This window comes from Danio aesculapii, chromosome 16, assembly GCF_903798145.1.
Source record: "Danio aesculapii chromosome 16, fDanAes4.1, whole genome shotgun sequence".
NCBI classification, from domain to species: Eukaryota; Metazoa; Chordata; class Actinopteri; order Cypriniformes; family Danionidae; genus Danio; species Danio aesculapii.
The window spans coordinates 32,239,053-32,266,810 of record NC_079450.1 but is presented as its reverse complement, the minus strand read 5'-3'; the positions used below and the strand labels follow the sequence as shown (position 1 = coordinate 32,266,810).

At 37.7% G+C, this 27,758-nt stretch overlaps 1 protein-coding gene across 1 annotated transcript in view; it reads left to right on the top strand.

Moving 5' to 3' along the window:
* kcnn3 (potassium intermediate/small conductance calcium-activated channel, subfamily N, member 3) overlaps nt 1–22,025 on the top strand; it is a 125,072-nt gene extending 103,047 nt beyond the window's left edge. The window contains exons 8-10 of the mRNA XM_056475870.1: nt 6,048–6,175; nt 8,942–9,011; nt 21,312–22,025. Of these exons, the coding sequence (XP_056331845.1) occupies nt 6,048–6,175; nt 8,942–9,011; nt 21,312–21,647 (534 nt within the window). The 3' untranslated portion in view covers nt 21,648–22,025. The remainder of the gene's footprint in view (nt 1–6,047; nt 6,176–8,941; nt 9,012–21,311) is intronic.
* The last annotated feature ends 5,733 nt before the right edge of the window (nt 22,026–27,758 follow it).

The following is a 27,758-nucleotide window of genomic DNA, read 5'->3' as shown; positions in this document are numbered from 1 at the left end:
ATTTCGCAGTCTCCAGAAACGTCCACGAGACTACGTTTTCAGAGTGAGCCTGGGTTGTTTTTTCTTTAATCAAAAGTTTTATTTATGTCTATGCATCTGTAAAATGTGTTGGTGTGGGTTTCCTCCGGGTGCTTCGGTTTCCCCCACAGTCCAAAGATATGCACTATAGACCATTTCAATGAGGCAATGACAATGGCTCATAAACATTTGCTGCTTCTTGTCAAACAAAGTTCATAACTGTAACAAGAGGAAATTCAATCATAGCTATACGTTAAAACAATTATCATAACATTATTTATCAATAAGCTGACCTTATTTGATTCTCGGATAGTTTCTCTGGCGAGTGCCATTCGCACCTGCTGTGCCAAAGTCTGCCGTTGACTGACTTACTTACTGACTGACCAGCTGAACGATCCCCCGCCCTCCCCCTTCTCTAAACCCAACCGATAGCATTTTAAAAAGCACAGATTGACCTGCCCACCCCCTTTCCTAAATCCAACCTCAGTATTTTAAAAAGCAGTCCAGAAAAAGAAAAGCCCCATTTTTACAAAGTTTTCAGATATTACCACATTCGCACCATGTTATTTACTTAAATTTTTAGCTTTTGTTTTACCCGCTTTCTCAAACCGTTCTTCACTGGACTTGAACCCCGTTGTCGCGGTCAACTCCGCTCTGCATCTCAAGTCTGCCAACGTACATGTCGAGCTACTGGACAAACTGGTAACAGAGGGAAAGTCGTTCATACGGAGGTAAGTGGACAGCTGGTAAGCGAGAAAAGGAACAGCATCATACCACCCCGTATCGTTCATTTTAAACATAAAATGCAGCCATATGTACTTCTGGCTAGATAATTTGCAATCTCCAGGAACTTATATAAGGCTACGTTTTCAGAATGAGTCTATGTTGAAAATAGCGAATCATCGCCAGTTTACTACTTTATTCATTCATTATTCATTCATTCATTTTCTTTTCGGCCTAGTTTCTTTAATAATCTGCTGTCGTCACAGCTGCCAACTTATCCAGCATATGCTTTATTCAGTAGATGCCCTTCCAGCTGCAACCCATCACTGGGAAACACCCATACACACTCATTCACACACATACACTACGGACAATTTAGCTTACCCAATTCACCTATACCACATGTCTTTGAACTTGTGGGGGAAACCGGAGCACCCGGAGGAAACCCACGCGAACGTGGGGAGACCATTCAAACTTCACACAGAAATGCCAACTGACCCAGCCAAGGCTAGAACCAGTGACCTTCTTTCTGTGAAGCGACAGCGCTACCCACTGTGCCACCGTGCCGCCTGGTTTACTACTTTATCAAGATGTTATTTCATCCATGTACTTTTAAAAGCAATACTTTCCTACCTCCAGATGATAGCACTGTATCACACATCTGGGCTTCTAGTATGTAGAGGTGGTGTTCGGGAGCAGTACACTCTCGCACTGTAAGAGCATGTCTATGGTTGTGCTGAGATCATGGCTCAAGCGTATACAGGTGTGAGCTACTTCTGTTATATCTATACACTCTCCCTTAGTGGGAGCCCCCGTGGTTAGTCCATGATTAGATCTGGTGATTACTGTAAGAGCTGTTCAGCTGGGTAATCTTCACAGTGCTCTCACTCACTCACAGCATGTCCCATCTTAGTTTCAGACAAGATTGCTAGCCCATCAAGCAGCATGGCCATCCTCTCGTTTGATATGAAGGATCAGGTGTCTATCACTGCAATGGATTGCATGCTGTCACTTTCTGACATTGAATCACACACACTTTCATCCTCCGGGGTGTCTGCATGGTTTTGATTTCCTGGATGGCCTTCACGATCAGGCTGGAGATGGCCATGCTTCCTGTTTATGAGCTTGACACTGGATGGTGGTTACGTAAAGTTGGACACAATACTAACTGCTCCCTTTTCCTGTTCCATTTTCCCAGATGTGCATCAGAAATTCACTAAGGCTGGAAGGCACTTTTTATTTCGAGGCTTTGAGCCAGGCTTTTTCTTTCACTACGCTCTTCGGTAGGGCAGTGTGGGGTTACATGGGTCATATGGAATGGCAATTGTGGGTAACCCTGCAGCCCACTGCCCCCTGGTGAGATTACGTCCAAGTCTCATTTGGTGTCTTTAAGCATGAGAATTTACATTGGCACCTTTGTCCTACATGCTAACTGTGGTTTATGCACAACCTGCTAACAGATGCTTAGTTTACCCTATGAAAGTAGCTTTGAGCATTCTAGGAAAGGAGATGTTTACTCCTGGTGTTCAGATGAAGGTGAATAAACCTGGTAAAGATGATGTTGACAAAGTTTGTTTTCCATGTCCTCATGCTGAAGGATGCAATCAAGCCAACCTGAAGTACAGGTGAACAGTTCATACTTACTTTTAGCCAAAACCAGTGGTGGATTCTTCCGAGGGTGCAGTTCAAAATGCTTACACAGTGTATTCCTAATGCATTTGTCCTCAAGTTGATGAGAAACTTTTGACTTGAATAATATTTACTCTAATGTCTCCAATTTGCCATGACACAGACAAATTTTTTGTCTGTTTTAAGTGTGTTTTTAGAGTCAGACATATAGTACAAGGTCCTGCCTTTCTGCAGACAGTTGGGGCTTCGGGACAACTAAAGTTGAAGTCATCATTTGCAGCTATAACAGCTTCAACTCTGATTGGAAGGCTTTCTATGTGGTTTAGGAATATGTTATAGGAATAACTCTTCTAGAAGTACATTTATGAGGTCAGGCATTGATGTTAGACAAAAAGTCTCCCCTCTAATTCATCCCAAAGGTTTTTTCTATTAGGGTCTGGTTTCTGGTTATGGACTGGTGTAAACCAGTCTGATTGCTCTAAATCAAACTTACTAATCTTTGCCTTCATGTTGGAAAAGGAATGGGCCATCCCCAAACTGTTCATTCAAGTTAGAAGCATGCATTTGTCCAAAATTGCTCAGGCCTGCTTTGCACTAACACTACAAGCATACCGCGCCAAAGCCCAAGTGAACCTCACCTCTTCCAACCGGGCCAGGGCCAGCCAGCTAAACCTCACCTGGGCCAGATTCGGAGCAACTGAGACAACCCACATCAAAATCTCCTCTCTGCTCTACTTTATACTTGTCACAATGCAGTCTGTCAGATACCATTATTTTCATGATCACCAAACCCAAGCTCACCCATCAGATTGTGTAACAGAAGCATGATTTTTCACTCCAGAGAACACAGGTTCACTGGTAGTCCAATGGTAGTGTCCTTTACACCACTGTATTTTATGTGTTGCATTGCGCTCTGTGATATAAGGCTTTGAAATGGCTTGAGTACCCATTCCATGAAGCTTTGTATGCCCTTTCCGTGAATTAAACTGGGGACCACATGAAATTTGGAGGTCTGTAGCTATTTACTGTTGTCGACTTCTGCACACAGTGTATGCACTGTGTCCGCTTTTATGTGGCATACTACTTTATGGTTGAGTTGCTGTTGTTCCCGTTTTTGCTTCCACTTTGTTATAATACAGCTAACAGTTGACCATGAAATATTTAGTTTGCACAGAAACTATCATGGTACCACAATTGAATTCACTGATCTTCAGAGAGTGGCCTATTCTTTCATAAGAAAGAATGTCTCAAGATTGGCGTAGCACCATGGCTCACATCAAATGGTCATCGCTCCCTTGTGTCAATGTACATTTGCTCCCTGGTGAAACCTTGCTTAAATGGATTGGAGTGCCCCTGAAGAAGGGAGCCACTTTTAAGGAATCAGGCAACCATGTGCAGACCACAAGTCCCAATCTGATCATCTGGCAGAGTCGGTAGGACGTTCTGTACTGGTCTGCAGAAAGATTCAATTGGACCACTCAATTCAGATAAATCAGATATTGTAGTCATACTGGAATCAAACAAAAGGGTCTGGGACCTGGAGGTATTTTCGTAAATAAACCATGACTTAAGTTTGGCCCTGTCAACCTGCAATCACTGCCCTTGAAAGAGGCTGGCCCAGATCTTCTATACTCTTCTCTGTCCAATTATTATGCTCTATTGGACCACATCTCTATTGGATAGATGCTCCAATTAGCTTATTGTCTATTAGCAAGGCCGGCAGAAAGGATGTACCCTTTCCAAACAGGAAACTGAGGCTACAATTCACACAGGCTCACCAAAATATTACAATAGAAGATTGGAAAAACGTTGCCTGGTTTGATAAGTCTCAATTTCGGCTGCAACATTCGGATGGTAGAGTCAGAATTTGGCCTCAACAACATGGAAGCATGGATCCATCCTGCCTTGTATCAGCGGTTCAGGCTGGTGGTGGTGGTACAATGGTGTGGGGGATATTTTCTTGGCACACTTTGGGCCCATTAGTACCAATTGAGCATCGTGTCAACAACACAGCCTACCTGAGTATTGTTGCTGACCACGTCCACCCCTTTATGACCACAGTGTACTCATCTTCTGATGGCTACTTCCAGCAGGATAACACACCATGTCATTAAGTTGTGAATCTTCTCCGACTGGCATCTCGAACATAACAATGAGTTCACTGTACTCAAATGGCCTCCACAATCACCAGATCTCAATCCAATAGAGCACCTTTGGGATGTGGTGGAACAGGAGATTCGCATCATAGATGTGCAGCCGACAAATCTGCAGCAACTGCGTGATGCTATCATGACAATATTGACCACAATCTCTGAGGAATAATTCCACTACTATGTTGAATTTATGGCATGAAGGATTAAGGCACTTCTGAAGATAAAAACAGGGGTCCAACCCAGTACTGGCAAGGTGTACCTTATAAAGTAGCTGGTAAGTGCATATTCACATTGTTTTGATTAGAACGGTCTACAGTCATACAGTCATGCAAGAATCAGACAAGAATCATAACGGAAAGACTGATGATTTTTGCTTTGCAGGCTATTAGAAATGTCCTACTTCCCACTTGTGTATTTGTAATTACTAGTTTGTCGCATGCAAGTCCTCCGATGTGAATAGTGGGAATAATTAGTAAATATTATGCTTTTTTTTACAGATAAAGTGCAATATTTGTAAGTCACTTCATGTTCATTGTTTTGGTTAGAATACATTGCAATTGGTTGGGCCATCAAGCATGGTCTAGTGTAAAAAGTTCAATTATTAAAATGCCTTCGATGTTCTAAGCAGTATGAAAGTTCTTTGTGACTAGGAGTTGACAATCATGCATGGATGTTGGTGATAAAGGAAAGGCAATATTTTGCCATATTTGTCATATATATTTATCATTTATATTTTGTCATAGGTCCCAAACTCGATTCCTGGAGGGCCGCAGCTCTGTACTATTTTGCTCCAACCCTTATCAAACACAGCTGATCCAAATAATCGAGGTGTTCAAAAGAGTCACAAACACCTTGATTAGTGGCATCAGCCATGTTTGATTTTGAGACCTACGCTTTATTTGCTTCTAGAAATGTTGTACTTCCATTTCTGAAGTTGTTATTATGAGTTTGTCATGTTCAGTTGTTTTTGTTGTAACGAATACATCATCCACTTTAGTCAACATGATGCGAACAATACATTCAATTATGCAAAGATTCTACAGAAAATAGTGCAAGGATATTGGTAACTCACTGTGTGCTCATTTTAATTAGAAAATGACATTGAAATTACATTGCAATTAATTGAGCTTTTGCATATGGTATAGATATGGCATTCAAAGCTCTGATTATCTTTTCGCCATCCTATTCTCTGAGATGGTGAAAGAGCTGGTTTCTTCTTTTGTCCTTTAAAACTTTATCACAAAGGCATAAAAGTATTTTGTAGCATCTCTACAGTTGACCCTTTCTTATTGCACATCACTGGTCCGGGGCCAGAATTCTGAATTGATCAGATGACAGAATTATAGGCTGCAAAGTCTGTTGTCAGGTCACTCTGGAAAAACTCCCAAGAGGACCTTTCATTTGGCAGAAGCTTATAGGCTTGTGTGCGTGTATTGGCAAAGCAGAGCTTATACTTGTGATTACTCTCTCCTAAGGTGCTTTTCCTGTTGTTAATATTGTTGTTATGGTGACTTGTCCCCTCAGATAAAGAACGCAGCAGCGAATGTTCTCAGAGAGACTTGGCTGATTTACAAGCACACCAAGCTGATGAAGAAAATCGACCACTCCCGTGTGCGCAAACATCAGAGGAAGTTCCTTCAAGCCATTCACCAGTGAGAGAAACAAACCCACATTTGTACACACCAAATTCACTCAAATCCTCATCTACGCACTTTAGAGAATCACTTGGAGAAATGAACAACCAAAGTGCTAAGTAAGCTTTAGCGATGTAAGCTAAAACCACACAAAGAGCATTTGAAGTGCTTCACATTTGGGCTGAGTGGCCAGTTGTGCGCTAAGTGTGATTGGGGTAGTTAGGATGTCTGACCTGGCCACAGATACAATACCTAAGAGGAACCATGACAAAAGCATCAAGAGGCAGCAGCTTTTATTGACAACATTTAACTGTCTCTCAAGCTTTTTTATGCTCAAGTACTGTATGCTGATGCTCAGGTTTCTTTCTGGTGTTTGTTAGGTCACATCTTAAACTGTGAAACTTGAACTTGAGGTTTTTTAAACAATTCAATTTGTAACATCCACATACAATTGACTTTTTTGGGGGCCTTATATAGCTTGAAAATACTAAAGTATAACTTTATCCCACTGCAACATTGAGAAAAATGTCCACACAACAACTATAATCTCTTTTAATCTGATAACGGATTAAAAAATAAAAACATTTGCAGCCTATCAGAAGTTTGAAATGCTTACAGTTATCTATATGGGACATTCTACCAGAAACGTACATCATGTATCCCTGAAATATAAGCATAAATACAGTGAATAAAAAGTATTTCATCCCAACAATTTCTAAAATGGACTGATGGTTGAATTCTGTGAGTTGTTCTGTAAAGGAATATCATTTGTCATTCATTTGGTTCTCAGATTTATTTTATTTATTAAAAACACTTTATAAATGTACAAACCCTGTTATTGTCCTTGTCCTCAGCCCAATTGAGCCTAAAGACAGTGGGTGGTGCAACTAAATATTTTTAATAATTGTCAAGTTGTGGAAAAAAATGTATATACCACACTCTCTGGACACTTTATTAGGTACACATGTCCAACTGCTCGTTAGCGCAAATTTCTAATCCGCCGATCACATGGTAGCAACACAATGCATTTAGGCATGTAGACATGGTCAAGACGATCTGCTGCAGTTCAAACCAAGCAGCAAAATGAGGAAGAAAAGTGATTTAAGTGACTTTGAACGTGGCATGTTTGTTGGTGTCAAACAGGCTGGTCTGAGTATTTCAGAAACTGCTGATCTACTGGGATTTTCACGTACAACCATCTCTAGGATTTACAGAGAATGGTCTGAAAAAGAGAAAATATTCAGTGAGTGGCAGTTCTGTGGGCGAAAATGCCTTGTTGATGCCAGAGGTCAGAGGAGAATGGCCAGACTGGTTCCAGCTGATAGAACGGCAACAGTAACTCAAATAACCAGTTGTTACAACCGAGTGATGCAGAAGAGCATCTTTGAATGCACAACACGTCCAACCTTGAGTTGGATGGGCTACAGCAGCAGCAGAAGACCACACCGGGTCCCACTCCTGTCAACTGACAACAGGAAACTGAGGCTAAAATTTGCACAGGCTCACCAAAATTGGACAATAGAAGATTGGGGAACCGTTGCCTGGTCTGATGAGTCTCCATTTCTGATGGCTAATTGCAGCAAGATAACATGCCATGTCATAAAGTGTAAATCATCTCAGACTGGTTTCTTGAACATGACAATTAGTTCACTGTACTCAAGTAGCCTCCACAGTCACCATATCTCAATCCAATAGAGCACCTTTGGGATGTGGTGGAACTGGATATTTGCATCATAGATGTGCAGCCGACAAATCTGCAGCAACTGTGTGAGGCTATCATGTCAATATGGACCAAAATCTCTGAGAATATTTCCAGCACCTTGATGAATCTATACCACAAAAGAAAAGTCAGTTCTGAAGACAAAATGGGGTCCAACCGAGTACTAGTAAGGTATATCTAATAAAGTGGCCAGTGAGTGTATATACATTGGTTCCCTTGATTTACTAAGTTGTTCCCATATTGTAATGATTTGTTTAAAACAAAATTAACAAATTAGTTCAACATGGCCATAATTTTCTAAAATAAGGCAACAAATTAAGTCATGTGAACAGATTTGAAGCCGCATATTAACTAATACAAGTAGACTAATTAGTATTTTATGGTTTACTGAACTGAGAGAACAAAATCTTATTTCTTCTTGTTGTCCCAAACTAGTTTGACAATTTAATTTTGGAGTCTTTTATTCTTTTGAGATCAAGAAGAAACCTTTGCCAAATGGTGGCTTTGGCAGTGGACAGGTTGAATATGCTCACGCTAATGCTAATATGGTTAGAGCCCTCTTGCCTTTTAGCAAAACATTTACAAAACTATAACAAATGTTATGTCACCTAATTAAAATTCATAAGTCATTCATAAGTGTTTCTCCTATTTTTCTGACTGTCGTTATGCGTGTATTTCCCCTGTTAGCTCAGTAAGTCTGATGCTAATGCTACGCGCTCCCGCTGTGTGGGTGCCCATAACACACATACTCATCATTTGAAGAACTCTAATCCTCCTGTCACTGTTTTGTCGAGGCCTGTCCTCCAATTTTAAGGGCTCCTTTCAAAACCAAAGCCTTTCTTTTAAAGAAATCCCACACTTACGAAATCCTTTTAAGTCTGATGCTTTTAGGATTTACGCCGTAATTGCATATTCATCTTGGGGGATTCTCATCAACAGCAAACAAATAAAGAAAACAAGCTGATTAAGTTAATTAGCTAGTTGAGGTTTACAATTGAGGGCTAGAGAGCTTAGAAGGAGGTCTAATGGGTTGTGTGTGTGTTTGTTTGTCTCTGTTTTTGTAGATTGCGAAGCGTAAAAATGGAGCAGAGAAAACTCAGTGATCAAGCCAATACATTGGTGGACTTATCAAAGGTAAGACTACTGTACATGTACACAAATCACAGACATGGTCGCACATCAGAGCCCACACATGCACGTTACATCGGTTAGGAAACAGTAGACACCCACACACACTTTCGATGACATTGTGTTCCCTTTCCTGCAATTTTATCATGCCCACATACACACACACACACACTCTTTATAATGCCCAAGGCTGCAAGTATGTCGACGGCGGCACATAATGCTGGTGACACACACACACATACCTTTGCTTTCCCAAATATATCTCAGCATTCAACTGTTTCCATGCTGACCCGTTTGTTTCTGTGGCTTTGTGTCTCCTAGCAACCTGAACAAGTGTTAAAGCAGGGATGACAGTGGGAGCTAGGAGAGGGTGGGAGGGGAGAGAGACAGGAAGCTGAAGAATGACTGAAAATGTGTGCAATTCAAGATATTTTCTTGTGATGGCTGTGTGTGTGTGTGTGTGTGTGTGTGTGTCTGGGCATTTTTCTGAATGTACAGTAACTAGAGTTTTTATTTCTTTTTGAATGGGAGTTCGTGATCTAGGACTGTGCACCGTTTTTTTCCTTAGATATTATATTTTCTCCTTAAATTTTCCTTAGAGATTTAATGACCTTATATATTATCCAGCTAAGGCTTAAATTTGAACGTGCACAGTGTTTAAAACTATTGATTCATCTATAAAAGAGTCGACGCATAGTGGTTCAAAGGAATCGCCGCTGTAACAAATCTTTAGCCGTGTCGAGCCCCGCCCATTTGTTGCTCACACAGACCTGGGAAAGTTTAAACCCAGGCTCCTACACAAACACTGTAGAAAGAAAAAGAGGAAGACAAACACTGTAGCAGATCCCAGTTGAATCATGTCGCGAAGACGCTGAAGTGTGAGGGAAAGTTAGTGTTACTTTCCCTACCCAAAGATGAAGCTGTGAAGAGTCAGTGCTTGAAGATTATTTTTGCAAAAATACCTCAGCATTATAGCCCCAGCCTTGTGCTGAGTTCCTGTAATTTTACTGACGAGTGCTTCAGAAATCTACACGCTTACAACAGGGCATCCCTCGGCCGTTTGTTAAAGTAAGAATCAGAAAAGACTATTGATGTATGAGACTTTGTCAAAGCTTGACAGGAACTTTACAGTACACAGTTCATGGGTCAGTTCCTTCCTCCATTTCACAATTTCAAAAGTGTAAGTAACTTAAGTGCGATTAAAATGGTTGTCTCCATGTTTTCTCTAGCATGCAATTTATGTTTTTGATTGTGTTTTGTTACTTGTAACTGCACCATGTGACTAATAGTGTATCTGGTTAACTCTTTATATTCTCAAATTGCGTCTAAAACATGTTGAAAATGTGACACGTGCCGCTTTGTTTTACTGATTCATATGCGTTTATGAGCTCGCGATCCTCTGTCTTTTGTCATTGCTATGGCCACTGTGTGGGTTAATAATGAATAATTATAATAATAATGAATGTGTGTCACTGTTTTTACTTGTGGTTAAGAACAGAGCAATATCCTGGTGTTAAACTCTATTGCTTTAATGCACTCCTGCATTGGGCTCACACATATACTCTGCCAGTGTTGGGCAAGCTACTTGAAAAATGTAGTGAGCTAAGCTATTAGCTACTCTACTTAAAATGTAGTTTAACTACGCTAAAAGCTATCCTCTGTGAAATGTAGCAAGCTAATCTAAAAGGTAATTAGCAAAAGTAGCTTAGCTACATCTAAGATATTTTTGCAATTTTCATTTTTAAATCAAAGCAACTTAAATTTAACTCCATCAACTTAGTGATCAATACAACTGCAAATGAAGCATATGAGGGATAATTGTTCTGTTCAATTATTTACTGCAAATAATATGCTGTACTAAACAGAAACCAATTATAGTATATAATAGCAAAAAACAAAAATCCAATAAAAACTGGAGTTACAAATTTAAAATACTATAGTAATTTATAGTAAAGAGAAATATTTAGGAATAAGCATTATATTGTATAAATATTTACAACTCTTCATTAATGAATTACACTACATAATGTAGAATCATAAGTAACTATCATGAACTAATACATTACCATCGCATACTTTAGCCTTTACTACAGTAAACTATATATATATATATATATATATATATATATATATATATATATATATATATATATATATATATATATATATATATATATATATATATATATATATATATATATATATATATATAGTTCCCTCAGTCATCTTTCCATCAAGCAAACTTCTTGTGTTAGCCTAACTGGTTGACGACATCCCCGACCAGACCGAGAGGGACTTATTGACCGACTTATTGATCTGCGATTGGTAAATGTAGCTTGTGTGGACACTACTGCGCTACTATTTGTATTTTATTTATTTATGTTTCTATTTTCTACTTGACTAAAAAAATAGCTTTGTCACTGAAAAGTATCAACGCTACCGACACGCTACTGAGAAATGTAGTTAAGCTAGTAGCGTCACTACTTGTAGCGACACTACTGCACTCTGCACTCGGACTACTTCAAATTTGTTGATAAGCTGTGGTGGGCATTTTTCCCTGTCATCTTTGCCATTGCCATTGTGTTTTGCAATAGTTCTATATCTGAATTTGTTATAGAGCCTATAAAACCATAAAACTCTCTCACATTTATTTTTGAACATTTTGAGAGATTTAAAAAGTACGTATGAGGTTTCAACAGCTAGATGCCGTTAGACCTCTACAGTTTTGTCTGAATGTGTCCAAGGCCACGTCCTGAAGTGGTTTAAGTGATTGTATTTATTTCCCTCTCAAATGCAGTTTGAAGGGAGTTTACACTTTCATTTATCACGATTGAATAGTCATCTGATCAGAAAAAAATGCATGAAGTGACTAGGTCTAAACAGCGCAAAAAACTACTGATGCTATTGGGTTTCAGTACCCAATCCTAGTTTCACTTTATATACAGTTGAAGTCAGAATTATTACCCCCCCCCCCCCTTTTTTTTAATTTTTATTTATTTATTTATTTTTTTATATTTCCGAAATGATGTTTAACAGAGCAAGGAAATTTTCACAGTATGTCTGATAATATTTTTTCTTTAAGATTTGTTTTATTTCGGCTAGAATAAAAGCAGTTTTAAATTTTTTAAAAGCCATTTTTAGGTCAAAATTATTAGCCCCTTTAAGCAATATTTTTTTCTGATAGTCTACAGAACAAACCATTGTTATACAATAACTTGCCTAATTACCCTAACCTAATTAACCTAATGAACCTAGTTAAATCTGTAAATGTCACTTTAAACTGTATAGAAGTGTCTTGAAAAAATATTTAGTAAAACATTATGTACTGTCATCATGGCAAAGATAAAATAAATCAGTTATTAGAAAAGAGTTATTAAAACTGTTATGTTTAGAAATGTGTTGACAAAATCTTCTCTCCATTAAACAGATATTAGGGAAAAAAATAAACAGGGGGCGAATAATTCTGACTAATATATATATATATATATGTATGTATACAACAGTTCTGTCTGATTCTTAAATCTGATTGGCTGATATTCTGCTAATAACAGCACTCGTACAGCCTCTTCACCCTTGTGTAAAGACAGCAACAAGCAGAGGACACTCTACAGTTTGGCAAATATTGCTGCTGTTGCACAACATAATGTACTTTTGAGGCTTTTTTTTCATCGAGAATGCCTTTGTTTTGATTGCAACTATGCAGTTTATTTATCAGGATAGTGCCTATTTTTAAATATTTAATGTTTTATGTCTTAGTATCCCACCAGTGAATATATACAGCCACATCGCAGTGCTACGAGTGTGATATTGCATTTATACAACAGTTAGATGGCATAATCATGTATATAAAAAGAAAATCAAACACAGAGAGTCTAAAAATCCTTTTGTATGAGGAACTAATTTCTTATGCCGTTTATTCACATCTGCAGCTGACGTCAAAACAGCAGAAACCGTTACTAATTCACCAACATCACTTTAGAGTAATTTAATGATTCTCCTGCATAATGTCTAAAGTGATGACAAAACAGGTGATTTTGCTGACATTTTAAGATTATAAGGCTAAACGGCATGAAATGCCATCAGTCTACTGAGATTTCCCAGTATTTCTCTGTTGCAGTCAGGAGATCACAATAATTAACACCGAAAAAAACAAAGAAACACAAACACTACCAGATTACTGTTGTGTTTGCTATGAGGAAAAGCACATGCGGGCATTTCTTCTTTCTTTCTCTTTTTACTGAACTAGTCTGTAGTAACAAAAACAGTAGACTCATGAGAAATAAACAGATGGCTAAACAAAAAGTAACTCAGGGTACACAAAGAGTGGCCTACACAAAATACATACATTCCTGACATGCGAGTTCCATGTCACGCTCAATACACTATACCATTAATATGGTATAAGCACAGCACTACAACATACAAAAGAGAGAGATTGACTTAGAACATTATTTATCAGTTTAATAATGATTTGATCAGCTGTAGTTTGAAAATACCAGTTTTGAGTTTGTCTCCTCTAAGGGCTTATTATGCAGTCTCTGTTGCCATCTTGTGGATGGACAACGTCAACCATCTTTGCTCATGACAGGCTGATGAATGCCGACGCACTGTCTCTCCGAAATTATACAAATTTAAAATAGGCACTATATTAATTGCAATCTAAACGCCTAAAAAAGCCTCAAAGTACATTATGTTTCCCAACAGCTAAAATATTTGTCAAACTGTAGTGAGTTCATTCATCTGCTGTCACTCTAAGTGGGAGAAGTAATACACAAGAGTGAAGAGGCTGTGCTAGTTCTGATACTGCAGAATATCACACAGCTATCAGCCAATCAGATTCGAGAAACAGATAGAAATGTTGTGTTTATGTATATAAACAATTGTTTACTCTATATGTAAAGAATGCCTACTTTGACCTGCCCTCAAGGGTTTTAGTTGGTTTGATTTGTCACCATCATGACTTTGAAGAATTTATTGTTGTTTATTATTCTCAGGCTTCAAAAAAAAGAAAGTGAAAATAAATATGACGCAATGTGCACATTTCTAAATGTAATGCTGCAAATTGTCAGCCTTCATTTACTCTTAAGTTGCAACAGTTGTAAGAGATTTAGTTAAATTGTGCCAAGGTATTTGTGACCCCTTTATATTAAAATTGTAGAGTATTTATTATTAATATTATATTTATTATTAAAAGTAAAAATACTGCTTAAATCATGTTTATACTTGAGGTTTGGATTGATCAAGCAGCTCTTCCATTGTTTCAACTTTAAAATTCAGCATAAATTGAATTTAATATTTTATTGTTACTGTCCTACAATTGTTGAAGACTGAAAAAAAAAACTCCAGAGAGAAAGGTCATGGTAATTGCTATTTTGTTTCCAACACATGCCATCAGCAGTAGACCAATCACAAAAGACTGGGCCACCTGACCAACCAGAGAAGAGCAGGGGAGAGGTTTATAAAGAATGCATTTTCAAAAAACATTAGTCTGAGACCTTGGATGCATGAATGCATAAATAAATAAATAAATAGCTAAAGCAATAGCAATTGTTTCTTCTTTTGTATTCTGAAGAACGTTTTCTAATTTGAATAATTGTTAAAAACAACACCTAAATAGAAATTAAGAAAATGTTTTACTGACTTTTCATTGTCCTGTTCCTATTATTTCAAATCTATGTTCTCTATTTCTAGACTGATGTAAGTTCTCCTTACCCCAAGGGAAAATTTGGGCTTTCTGACTGTCAGAATCTCTCAAAAAAAGCGAGAAGGATCAAATGAAACAATTGGAATCAAAAGTTACAAAATTAGCCTAATGGGGATTGTGTAATTCAGATAACTGACTTGAATCTCACTGAGAAACTGAAAAGGAGAGAGAGAGAGAGATTACTAGAGTTGATTTTCCTCATAAGAAAAAAATTGGGGAAGATATAGACTCAAGCAGAAGACTCCATTTAATCTCTATTTAATTTTCCAGCCAGACCAACAGAGATGTTAAAGTCGAGATGAGATCAAAATTGACCCTATTTACTTTATGCACATTCCTGGTCCTAGTGCGATTCATTCAGAAAATTGCTTGTCATCATAATCTTTTATCAGAATGTAATAACTTGCTCTTCCACTGCTTTCCATTCCCGTTGATGTCTCAATTGAATAACGCTAAGCAATAGCCAAATAATGGCTTTGGAATGGAATGCACTGCCCACTATTCACAATCCAATCCATTTTGATGGATGAAAGTCTGTTCACAACAAGAACCACGACTGTAAAGTTAACTATAACAATCACAATATCCATATTAATGCCCACACCAGTGCACAATGAAGTCACTGAGTAGACATGCATTCAACAAACTTTGAATCATCTGTGTCTAAATGATTGATTACTGCAGTTCAACAGAAGTGTACAGTATCTGAAATAAATTCTCTTTAAAATCATCTGGATTCTGACAGTCTGGCTGTTCACGATTTTTAGCATTAATTAGCTAGAAAAAAATATTTTGAAAGTGATTTAAAAACAATATTATTATTTTTATTTTGGACTGTATATTTTATAGTGGATTCTTGATCCCCTTAAAAAGTATAAAGATCAATTTAATACATATCGAGTCCAAACTGTTTTAATGTAGCATTCTGTTTATGTCATTGTAGTTGTGGCATGAACTTTTAAGATTATTACAAATCTTGGTTTGAGTTCATTCTTAAAGGTATCAGGAAATGAAAGCTGCGCTAATCTTTTCTTCTCTATTGTGATATACAGTATGAGTGAGATGGATTCTCGAACAAGAAAAACGCAGAGTGACACTTTTTTTTCAGATTTTATCTATTGACAATTGACTGTTGTTGGTTGCTGCCGCTGCTGTAAACTATAGACTACAAGACCGTTAAAGAAAGTACTACTTCATGGTGACGTCCAACATTTTTTCTTTGCTGCTGAAATCCTGTCCTCTGAAACATATCACATCAAGAAGGAAATTGGATTGTGTACACCATGTTGACTTTAAAGAGATCTCATTTGAGATTTTGATTTCCTATAGGTATTTATTGCTCCATTTATCATCTGTAGTGTTTCTGTTTCATCTTTCTTCAGTCCTGTACAGTATCTGGGCTTTCTTTCCTGCATCCCTTTCTTTACCTTACTACATGGCCATGGCCAGGGTTTAAAACAGCAATACAACAACACATTTTCATTAATAAGAATTGATGTACTAATGTTGAATGCCAACTTATGCTCTATATGATTTATACAAAATGTTTAATGAATGTTTATGAATGACTTTATAAATGGTTGTCTAACTACTAAACTTAAACAAAGTGCATAGTAGGGCTGGACCGATAAACGATATTATATCGAATCGCGATAAAATTTATGTCGAAAACAATGATAATTTTTTTATAGAGACATTTTTACTCTATATTGATCTAAGTGGCAATCACACAGCAGAAATATGCAACAATGGAAATGATGTGCCAAATTTTCGACCACCAAAAATTTTATTGGCCAAAAGTATGTTATGCCATTTAATGGACCCTTTAATTTTTGTGGCTTCAGTCATTTCGGGATACACTTTTAAATCTGGAAGCATTAACAACTTATATCGAAATATATATTGTTTTCGTTCAATATGGAAAATAATTATCGAGATTGCATTTTTGCTATATCGCTCAGTCCTACAGCATAGCCTTCATGCTGGCCTTTAAATCTGTTGTACAAGGGGTATTATGCTACTATTTTGTTGGAGTTTGATTGTTTTATAATATCCCAATGATCTTTACATTTGTCAACCCCCCCCCACCCCCCTCCGCACAAAATCATGGTTGATCCGTGATTCATACGGATCACAACCCACAGATTACTAGGTTTTTTTAACTTGAAAATTAATCTTAAATTTGTAACGATCGCAGAGAGATCGCCTCTCACGTCATTTAAATCACATGCATGAAAGCATTTAGGCTTTCCTGTAAAAAATAATGATGACAGAGGAAGTTGTGGTAGGTTATTTGGGATGTGGTGGGTTTCTTAGGTTATTACAGGTGTTTTCTTTAACTAGTTTAGCCTGCATTAATGCATTATGTGTAAGCTGCACAATTAATCATTTAAAGAGCGGGATCTCAACACCCACGCAACATAAATCATAAATGATGGGGATTTGCAAATGTTTGAAAAATGCAAAAATCAAGAAAGAGATTCAGTCTTGAGTCTTATAAAACAGTCAAATAACACAGAAGTACTGGAATAACAGTTTATAGTTTATATAAAATCACTGATGTTTATGGTAAAGATTACAATCACCATCATATGCATTTAACCTGACGCTCAAAAATCAAAGATGTAGGCAGCAATTGCATTATTTAACCAATAGATGGCGACAATTAGCCATCAAAAATATGCCACTGAATAATTCTTTAAAAATGCTACATCTAGTAATGAAACGTGAACTGAATCGTTTCTTGAAAATGAGACTAAAAAGAAATAGGTTGTACGAATTATAACATTAGATTGCTAGTGTTAACAGTAACAGTTGTAGTAACTGAATTTTTTACAGCACTGAATATTTTACAATTTAATTTTTATTCAGCTGATTATTTCTTTATTTTATTTTTAATAAAATTACAGGTTCTAAGTTCTGTTTATTAAAACCAAAAGTGTCTTCCAGTACTGTTTTTGTATTAAATGGAAAGCAAATGAAAACTCCCCTTTTGATCCAAAAAATGGTCTGATCTGCAACAAAAAAACCATAATGTGATCTGAACAGTGAGAGTTGTGATTCGTTACACCACTACCAGCTTTCATTTCCCCTCTTTATTAATGCCCAAATTACTTTATTAAAATCATGCATATGTTTGTCTGAATGACTGACATTGCGTATTTTAAGTTGTTTCCACATGACAAAATGCAAGATCACCCCAGGCTGTACCCCATGCATATAATTTATTATGGATTCAAATTACAGATGCCATTATCGTTGTAAAATCTATTCAAACAAACATCTGTATATGAAAATATGCTAGTTACCGTGAAATCCAACAACAACCCGTCTACATACACAGCTCTGCACGTCAGGAAGATTACCTCCTTCTAAATATGAGTGAAATTAAGTTGCCAATTGCTAACGTTAACTAAACAAAACAAACCCAAATTATGTATAAAAAGTGCACACACAACCACATTTTTTGCACTCCTCCTGGGATATTCCTTTCATATATAAAACTAATCCATTTTGCTGTTGTCTCTGATGAAAGCTGAGATTCTGTGTGAGCACCTGTAAGCACCTCGAAATTTACATTCAAACTCACAGCAGACTGCATGCCAGGATTGCTCCAAATGTAGAAAATGAAAGGCACCATCTTTAGCCAGATTATTATCAGTTTACAAAAAGGAATGCGAGGAGGGTGGAGCCCATATGTTTCTTGGAGGCAGGCACATATAAATAAGTAGCTGGTTACATAAAAACGGTCATGAGAAACTAACAGGCCAATTACAACACATGAATATACTCAGACAATTATAAAAAAAAGACAAGCTGCATGTTTTCTTTTTAACTTGTCTGAGCTCGTAGACAGTACAAATTAAACAATAAAATCTACAAGAGTGAACATTTTATCCGATGTCACCTTAAAGAGGTTCCAGCTGTTTTTGTCAAGTTAGCCATTACTCACTTACTCTCCCTCAGTTTTCTTTGGCTCATTCCCTGATTTATCAAGAGTTGCCACTGTGGAATGAACCACTAATTACTCTGAGTACACATGAGCCCTCATTGCTGGGAAACACCCACAGACTCTCCCATTCATACACTACGGCCAATTGAGTGTATCCAATTAAACATCATCGCATGTCTATGAACTAGCCGGCAGCTAGCTCTCTGCTACTCTCACATGGTTGGCCACTGAAGCCAAGCAGGGCTGTGTCTGGTCAGTAACTGGATGAGTGACCACATGTGAAAGCTAGGTTGTTTCTGGAAGTGGCATTAGTGAGACCAGCAGGGGGTGCTCAATAGGATCTGTGTGGGTCCTAATGCCCCAGTATATCGATGATGACTCTATACTGCTCAGTGAGCGCCATCTTCCTGATGAGACGGTAACCCGAGGTCCTGACTCTGTGGTCGTTAAAAATCCCAGGATGTCCTTCGAAAAAGAGAAGGGGTTTAACCAAGGCATTCCCACTGTCCCGCTGTCCATCATGGCCTCCTAACCATTCCCAGTTCATAATTAGCTTCATCACTCTGTGTCCTCTCCAACAATCAGCTGGTGTGTGGTGTGCTGTCTGGCGCAATATGGCTGCCACCGTATCATCCAGATGGATGCTGTACACTGGTGGTGGATGAAGAGATTCCCCCTAAAAAATGTGTAAAGCGCTTTGAGTGTCCAGAAAAGCACTATATAAATGTAAGGAATTATTAACTGGAGCACCCAGAAGAAACCCACATGAATATGAGGAAATCATGCAAACACCACACAGAAAGGCCTCCTGGTCCATTCAAGACTCAAACCAACAAACTTCTTGCTGTGACTCAACAGTGCTAACAACTTGGCGCTCAAGCTGCTGAATTGGCCATTGCATACACACAAAATTTATGAAGTATCTACAAAGTCATCAATACAAAACATACAGTAGAGCCATCATAAGGATATTTAGGTTAGTTTCATTACAAAAAAATTTAAGTTAGATGTATTTCATTAGCTACATTTCCATCCACTTATTTTCATGCGCATTTTGGAGATGCGCAAAAAAAAGTTGATGGAAATGCCAAGATGCGCATCAATTTTGAAAATGCGTATAAAAATGTATGCTCATAACTTAGTTGAATAATCTTTTTATTTAATATGAAAAGATGTGCATAAAATAAGATAGAAACACTTTTACCAAACAAATTCCAGTATGCGCATTAAAAAGGTCATGTGATTTTGATATAGGAAATCATGTGATGATAAAAATGTGTGTGAATGGCCAAACCAGCAGGCTGAGCACATTGTAAAACATCTGAAATGTTGTTTTGGTCATTCTAAAACACCTTAACCATCTCAGTATTAGTGTTATTATATTATTAATGAACTCCAGAATCAAGAGCGTCAGTACTCTGCGTCTGACGCCTTCAAACGCCACCTGTGTGTCAGGATTCCCTTCTGAGGCACAGGTCATTTATTAAATGAAAAAAAGATTCACGCAGCTTCTCCTGCCACAGCTAATTTCGTTTTTACAGTTGATATTTGGCACCAGATAATTAGGAATGGAAACGCTGCTTTATTCGCACGTCTTTTTTGCAATAATCCAGTTTTGCGCATAAAGTTAATTCGCATTTTTGGATGGAAACATAGCTAATGTCATATAATTACGTTCCTTATCAGAATTCAAAATAAAACCTTTGGCTTCAGTTGCAGGAGGCATGGGATCTTACTTCTTGCTTCATCTGGTATTTGTTGTTTCAAGAACATTATCCGCTTGTTAAGTGTGACGTCACACGAAGCGGCTTCCGGGTCCAAGCACTATATCAAACTGTATGGGGAGACTCATCAAATAGTAATGATAAACAAAGCAATGTAAAATCACAATCGCAATATATATATATATATATATATATATATATATATATATATATATATATATATATATATATATATATATGTCTAATATCCGATGGCCAGAAAGTGATTACATTTTTATTAATTGTTAAAATGTTGGTATTTGTGATGCAGCAAGTCCGGAGACTGTTGTTTACTCCATCATTTTATATAAAATTCACTTTAATTTTTGATAGGACTAAAAAGTAGCCATAAAAAATAGTTTCCAATTCAAATGAGTAGCGGCTTCGACCCAGAAAAGTATTCCATACGTCACGACTTAACAAGCTGATTGAAAAAAATCATGTTTTTGGAGGCAAAAATTTTCGGGTAATCTAATAATTTTGATCACCAGCTGGCTACCAGGGGCGGATTTAACCAATAAGCAAAAAGTAAACAGTTGCTTAGGGCCCCAGGAAATCTCCTGATTGGAGCAAATTTATTGGGGCCCCCCAATAAATACCAAGAAGTAAGAATTATACTTATAAATTATATATAACATTGTTTTGTTTTAAGGAAACAAATATTTAAAAATGTAGAGATTGCAATAACATAAAACACACAAAAGGAAAGAGAAAAAAAACACCAATATAAATAAATAGAAAATAAATAAAAATGCAAAGGGTGAATTTTAAGATTGTTTGGCCCCTTGGTTGAAATTGCTTAGTCAAGTCAATAAATCCACCCCTGCTGGCTACAGCATGGTTACCACCATAGTTTTTCAATTGTCTGTCCTTCTCTCTCCACACAGATGCAGAGCGTCATGTATGAACTGATGTCAGAGCTGAACGACCGAAGTGAGGATCTGGAGAGGCAGATGTTGAGTCTGGAGCAGCGGGTGGAGCGTTTGACGGCCGGCTTTAATGCTCTGCCCGCTCACTTGTCGGCCACGCTCAGCTCCCAGCATGCAGCGCTCGTTCAACTGCTGCGTGAGCGTGATGCCAAGGTCCTGAGCCCCACTGTGCCCTCCGCGCTCTCACCCACTGCTGCCAGCCTGCCTCTAGCCAACCCCCCTTCCGGCTCAGGCTCCATCCCCTCGACCCAGCCCGCAGAGGACAGTCCCAACACCAGCAGCTCCAGTTGTTGAGAGTGCCGGTGCAGGATGTTCCCTCCAGGGCTGCAAGACGGACGATAAGCGGAAACAGAGAAATGACATAAACATTCACACGCATACGCATACGATGCACTGTAACTATGAGCATTGCGCAGCTTGAGTATCTCGCAGAGATGGAGGAGATGCTAACATTTGCACAAAACCTCTATGATGACAAAACTGCCATATTTCCTATAGTCCACAAGACGGACGTCCTCTACTGTTACCATGAATGTATTGATTTTAGAAGACTAACTAACTCAGACATGTTAACATGCATGGACTCTTACTTACACTTTCTCTGACTCCGTCTTTGCTACCAAAGTGCTCTCTGTCTATAGTTGACTGGAATGGTGTGTGTTGCAAAACTAGGAAAGGGGGGGGGGGGGGGGGATTTATAGAGAGTATAAATAATAAGCAGCTGAGAATGTTATGATCTGGAGATCTGGACAGCACCTTTTTTACAGTCTGCAAGAGACTAACAGCCATTTGAGAGAAGCATTATTTGGAGGAGCGACGCTGAAGCCAGTCGATAAATTATAAAAACCACCCCATCAAGGTGGAACAGCTGCTCACACTGAAATAACTGTAGAATGAGTGATTATAGTCATTTTCTTAGTGGAATTGCTTCTGTTATAATGGCGTTGGAATAAGAGACTATTTTACTTCTGACCCCATTTTGAAGGAGAGACCATTTCGAAAACTGACTAATAGTGACATCCTGTGGCCGGAATACTGAGTTACATCCGCTTGGAATATTGTACAGTATGCTATTACTGAAAACTTAGCTTTGTATCGCTCAGTTTTTTACCATTAATTATTACTAACGCAGTTATAGCTCATATTTATTATGATTATAAGATAGCATTCTTCTCATTCGTCATGGAAATTATGATTGCTGTATAAATAATAATTTTATTGATATTAATTATAGATAAGGGAGGTGGCGTTTGAGGTTGAAATTATTTTGTAATTTTATTTTACCAGAGAGAATTAATAAAGTATATATCTATAAATGACTGTCTGTGTGTGTGTATCATTGTGTGAATGACAAGACCATTTTTGTTTGCCTTATTGCAGCCTTAAATTCGTGTTACATTTAATAATGTAGTTATTAAATGAGGTCCTGACTCTCTGGTCATTAAAAATCCCATTGCACTTATCGTTAAGAGTAGGGGTGTAATCCCAGTGTCCTGGCCAAATTCCCTTACCCATCCACCGAATTGGCTCTATCAGTCTCTCCATTCCATCTATAGCTGGTGTGTGGTGAGTGCACTGGGGCCGTTGTCCTGTGGTTGCCGTCGTATCATCCAAGTGGATGCTGTACACTGGTGGTGGAGTGGGGAGACCCCTCTCATGATTGTGAAGCTTTTTGGGTGTATGGCCATACACTATAAACACGCTATATAAAAATACATCACTTACTTACTTGTTTAATGTTCAATAATTACTATTATATGGTCTTCCCTTGTGAAAATGAACCATGATTTTATTAGCGGTAAAGTGTAGTAACCATGATTGTTTGCAGACTGATTAAGCCTACTAGGCCAAAGCTGATTTCACTACAATGACAATGGCTGATGTAATTCATCACCTTTCAATTTCAGCTGTAATAATTAATTACAGAATTATTATGTATTTATACTAAATATCTCACAGAAATAAGTAATTAGCAAAAACATGCTTAGTATGCCTGTTAGCAGTGTTAATCATACTAGAAAACATGCATTAAAACATGCATTAAAGGAGTCCCAGTTTGTGGACGTTACATGTATTTGTACAGTAACCAGGGGCAGATTTAGTGATTTTGGGGCCCTAAACAATTCCAGCCAAGTGGCCCAAAAGCTCTAAAATGCACATTTTGTACTTTAATTTTTTTTTTATTAAAAAACATATTTTTTATAAAACAATTAACATTTTACTGACAATTTTACATACCTTTACATTGTAATCATGTAGTTTGAAAAAACCTGTCGCCATAATACTGTTCATAATAAGGATAATGACAGTCAAATAGTCTTCTTGAAAAATCAACAGAAACAGATGTTGTTGTAACAACCAGTGCTCGTAACTCCAAATTTTGCCTACTGTAGTTCTCACAATTGATATAAACTAGTTTATTTTTTCGCATGTCTTTGCTTCAAAAATGCTATCACAATAATGGCTGTGCCAGCAGCAGTATACATTTGTGTATTCTAGTTGATTCTAGTAGCTGCAGTTTTAACGTGTCCATGATGGAGAGAGCAGTTTAGGGGATGTTGTTAATGAGCTCATTGATTACACTCAGTGTTGAAGCTGCTGTTACCCCTCAGCACTGGTGAGCCTCTGTGAACAACACACTGACAGCAGAGAGGATGCTACAAATGGTGAGTGACAGAGTCAGCTTTACATGCTATTATGTCTCCATGAGAGTTATTATCTCAAAGAGTTATTGTCTCTTTACTCAATAACAAAATTAAAACTATCTTGTTATGGTTATCTCCAAGGTGCCCTTTTTTGCCATTTTCAGTTGCTTTGAATCTTCAAGTTGAAGTTCAAGTTGAGCTTTATTGTCATTCCGCTACATGTGTGGACATAAAGTGAAACTAAAGGTCAGAGCAGTTTTTAAACTGTGCATAATTAATATACTGTAGCTGTAATTTAAATATACTATAAATAGTTAATCCTAGTGCATTGTTCAAATTTACTGCTCTTTCGTTATGTTCATGGCTGGTTTTACCCCATTATTCCATTATAATGACATGTTTTTGACTGCAAAGCCCACATAATCATGCATTCTTGATTGTTGGTGGGTTTCCCTGTTGGGATGAGGTAAAATGTACATTTTTACTGTTGATCATCAGTTGGCACTGTTAATCCTGTAGATGAGTTTGTGCAAAAAAAGTGTCTGGCTTTTATATGGAATTCTATGGACTATGACAACAAATTATAATGTGTGTACATAAATACACTTACTATGTTTACTATGTTCTGAGAACTGATGTGATTATTTTGATTTTGTCAGACATTTCAAGATAAGTGCGCAAAGGTCTCTCTCACTCTTACACATTCACACACATATGGTGTTGTATACACTATATAACACCATATAAAAGACACTACGTTTTTTACTCATTCTTAAAATGTACCACTATATACATTTTTGGAGAGCGCCAAATACATCCCAGGAGCTATGCTTTTTTGCAATTTTTGTTTTTGCAAATCCACCAGAGGCCACTGTGTATGTTTTTGAGATCTCAAATTTCTCATGCGAGTGCCATTTGCACCTGCTGTTCTCACGTAAATCCACCAGAGGCCACTGTCAACTGACTAACCGATCGACTGACCGATCTACTGACCCACCCACCTCCTTCCCTAAACCCAACCAATAGTGTTTTCAAAACACAGATTAACCCAAACACCCACTTCCCTAAACACAACTGACAGTTTTAAAAAGGCAATCCAGAAAAGTAAAAGCCCTTACCTGATTTTTACCACGTTTTCAGATTTTACCACATTCTCACCCTGTTATTTACTTGTTTATTTTATTTTTTATTCTGTTTTTGTCTTACCCGCTTTCTGGAACTGTTCTTCACCAGACTCGAACCCCGTCGTCATAGTCAACTCTTCTCTGCATCTTAAGTCCGCCAAGATACATGGTGAGCTAACTGTACAAACTGGTTATACTGGGGAAAGCTGTCTATACAGAGATAGGCAGTCAGCAGCTAAGCCTGAAAAGGAACGGTATCATACCACCCCGTAACAGTTTATTTCAATGACGAAATACCATACATACTTCTGCCTACAAAATTCTCAATTTCCAGAAATGTAATAGTGATTAGGGCTGTGTTTTCAGAATTAGCCTATGTTGCAACTTGTTGCACTGCAACTGATAGTCAACAGTAAATATAACACATTGTATCTCTTCCCATCAGGGAAAACCAGCATGATTATAAGCTGTCATGGCTTTGCAATAAAACAAAAGGTCATTATAATGGAAATCAATGGGGAAAAAACAGCCACAAACATAATGAAAGGGTAGTACGTTTACCCAGAGTCTATTGTTGAGTTTTTGAACATTTTCAAAGCATTTTCCAAAATATGTGTCTAAATAAAATTGATCACAAAATCTCATCCCATTTGCTGTTACACAAATTTATCCTCAAAATCACCAACACAATCTCACAGCAATTCGTAACTTTTTGATTTAGTGGCTAATTCGTACGAATTCGTACAATCTAATTCTTACAATTTGGTACGATTTGCTCATCCGCCAATGACGGTTGGGTATAGGGGTGGGGTTAGGTGCCACGCCTCCTTTTTAAAATCGTACAATTTCGTACGACTGAACTCGTACGAATTCGTACGAATTAGCCACTAAACTGACAAAACGTAAAATACTTACGTTTTCTCGTGAGATCAGGCTGAAATCACCCCAGAGTGGGTAAAAGCAACCACAAAAGCACAAAAGGGTTTTAACTATACACATTACCCAAGACAGACTATATGTAAAGCAGAAACATTATTGTGCAAATGAGGTATCTCAGGTTGGAAAATTTTCGATCATGTTAATTGAAATAACTGTGCTTTAATTTTATCCATCTAAAATAATTCCTTAATTCATAAATCTTTTTTGTTATAGTCTCATTTTTCCAAGAAGCAACCTAAATTTTTTGCATCCATGAACAAGTTTTATATTGTAACAATGCATTTTCCATTTATTTATGAAAAATACATTCCTGAAATTTGTATTTCTTTTATTTTTATTAGCATGAAAGTAAATGTGAAAAGAATAATAGTCAATAGAGTGGTGTACATGCAGTCATGTGAGTAACTATATTGTTGTTTGCCCAACTTTAGGGTGTCCTCTGAGCCCAAGACTGTCAGATTGTTTCCTCTGTCCTCTCTCAGCCCTGCGGCTCTGCTTCCTCTCTCTTCTCCTGCAGACAGCAATGTTTGGTGTCGACTCTGTCCTTCCTCCAGGCTGTTCTTCTGCATGCTGTGGTCCACGCACACGACCCTGGCGAGCAAGAGAAAAGAATGGTAATAAATAGATGTGTTCTTTCAACTGAAGGACATACAGAGACGTTACGGCATTGCGCTTCGATTTGAATGAACTGCACGAATAATGAAACCATTTTCCATATGAAATTAAGAGTCATTTTAATTAACAAATAAATGCTGAATGCAGTCAGCCAGTTAAGTCTTTGCCTGACTGACTAACTGACTGAGAGCTGGGATTAAAATGCAGTGCACACTTTTCAAATCTCATTACAGCTATCCTCGATCTATTAAGGAGATAGTTCACCCAAAAAAGAGAAATTTGATCAGGCCCGACGCTACGGGGGTGCCCTCTCAGAAAAAAATCCCCCCTCCAGTTTTCATAAAGGATTATTTCACTCAAAACTGAAAATTCTCTCTGTTATTATACTAACACTCTCATCATTACAACCTTCAGAACACACATTTAGATATTTTTAATGTGAAAAGGCAATTAAATTATGAAATTAAAGCAACCGTCCAGAGATCTGGTCCCCGTGTTGTCACGTATATAACCTTTAAAGAGCCCATATTATGGGTTTTTGAAAATGCCCTTCCATGTAGTGTGTAACATAGCTCTAAGTGAAGTGAAATATCCAGCTAAGGCTTAAATCTGTAAGTGTACAGTGTTTAAAACTATTGATTCATCTATAAAAGAGTCGACTCTTAGTGCTTCAAACGAGTCGTCTTGATAACGAGTCATTAGGTGTTTCGCGATGACGCAGCTACGAAACACAAGTAGTTGGGCGCGCAAACCCGGGAGATTTGAAACCTGCGGCCCGCCCACTAACAGAAAAAAAAGTCTCACACACACACACACAGACAGACACCGGTCGAATGAAGTCACGCTGTGCAGATGGATATTATGGACAGTCTAATCAAAGATGAAACATCAGCAATATAGCCCAGCCTTGAGCAGTTCTGAGTGCTTCTGAAAATTATATGCTTTCAAAGAAGACTTCTTCAGTTTGTTAAAGGAAGGATCAGTATAGACTGTCAGAACATGGATCAGTGGATCATGGATCAGTTTCTACCCCCATTTCACAAGTGTAAGTAAGTGCAATTAAAATTATTGCCTTGTTTACT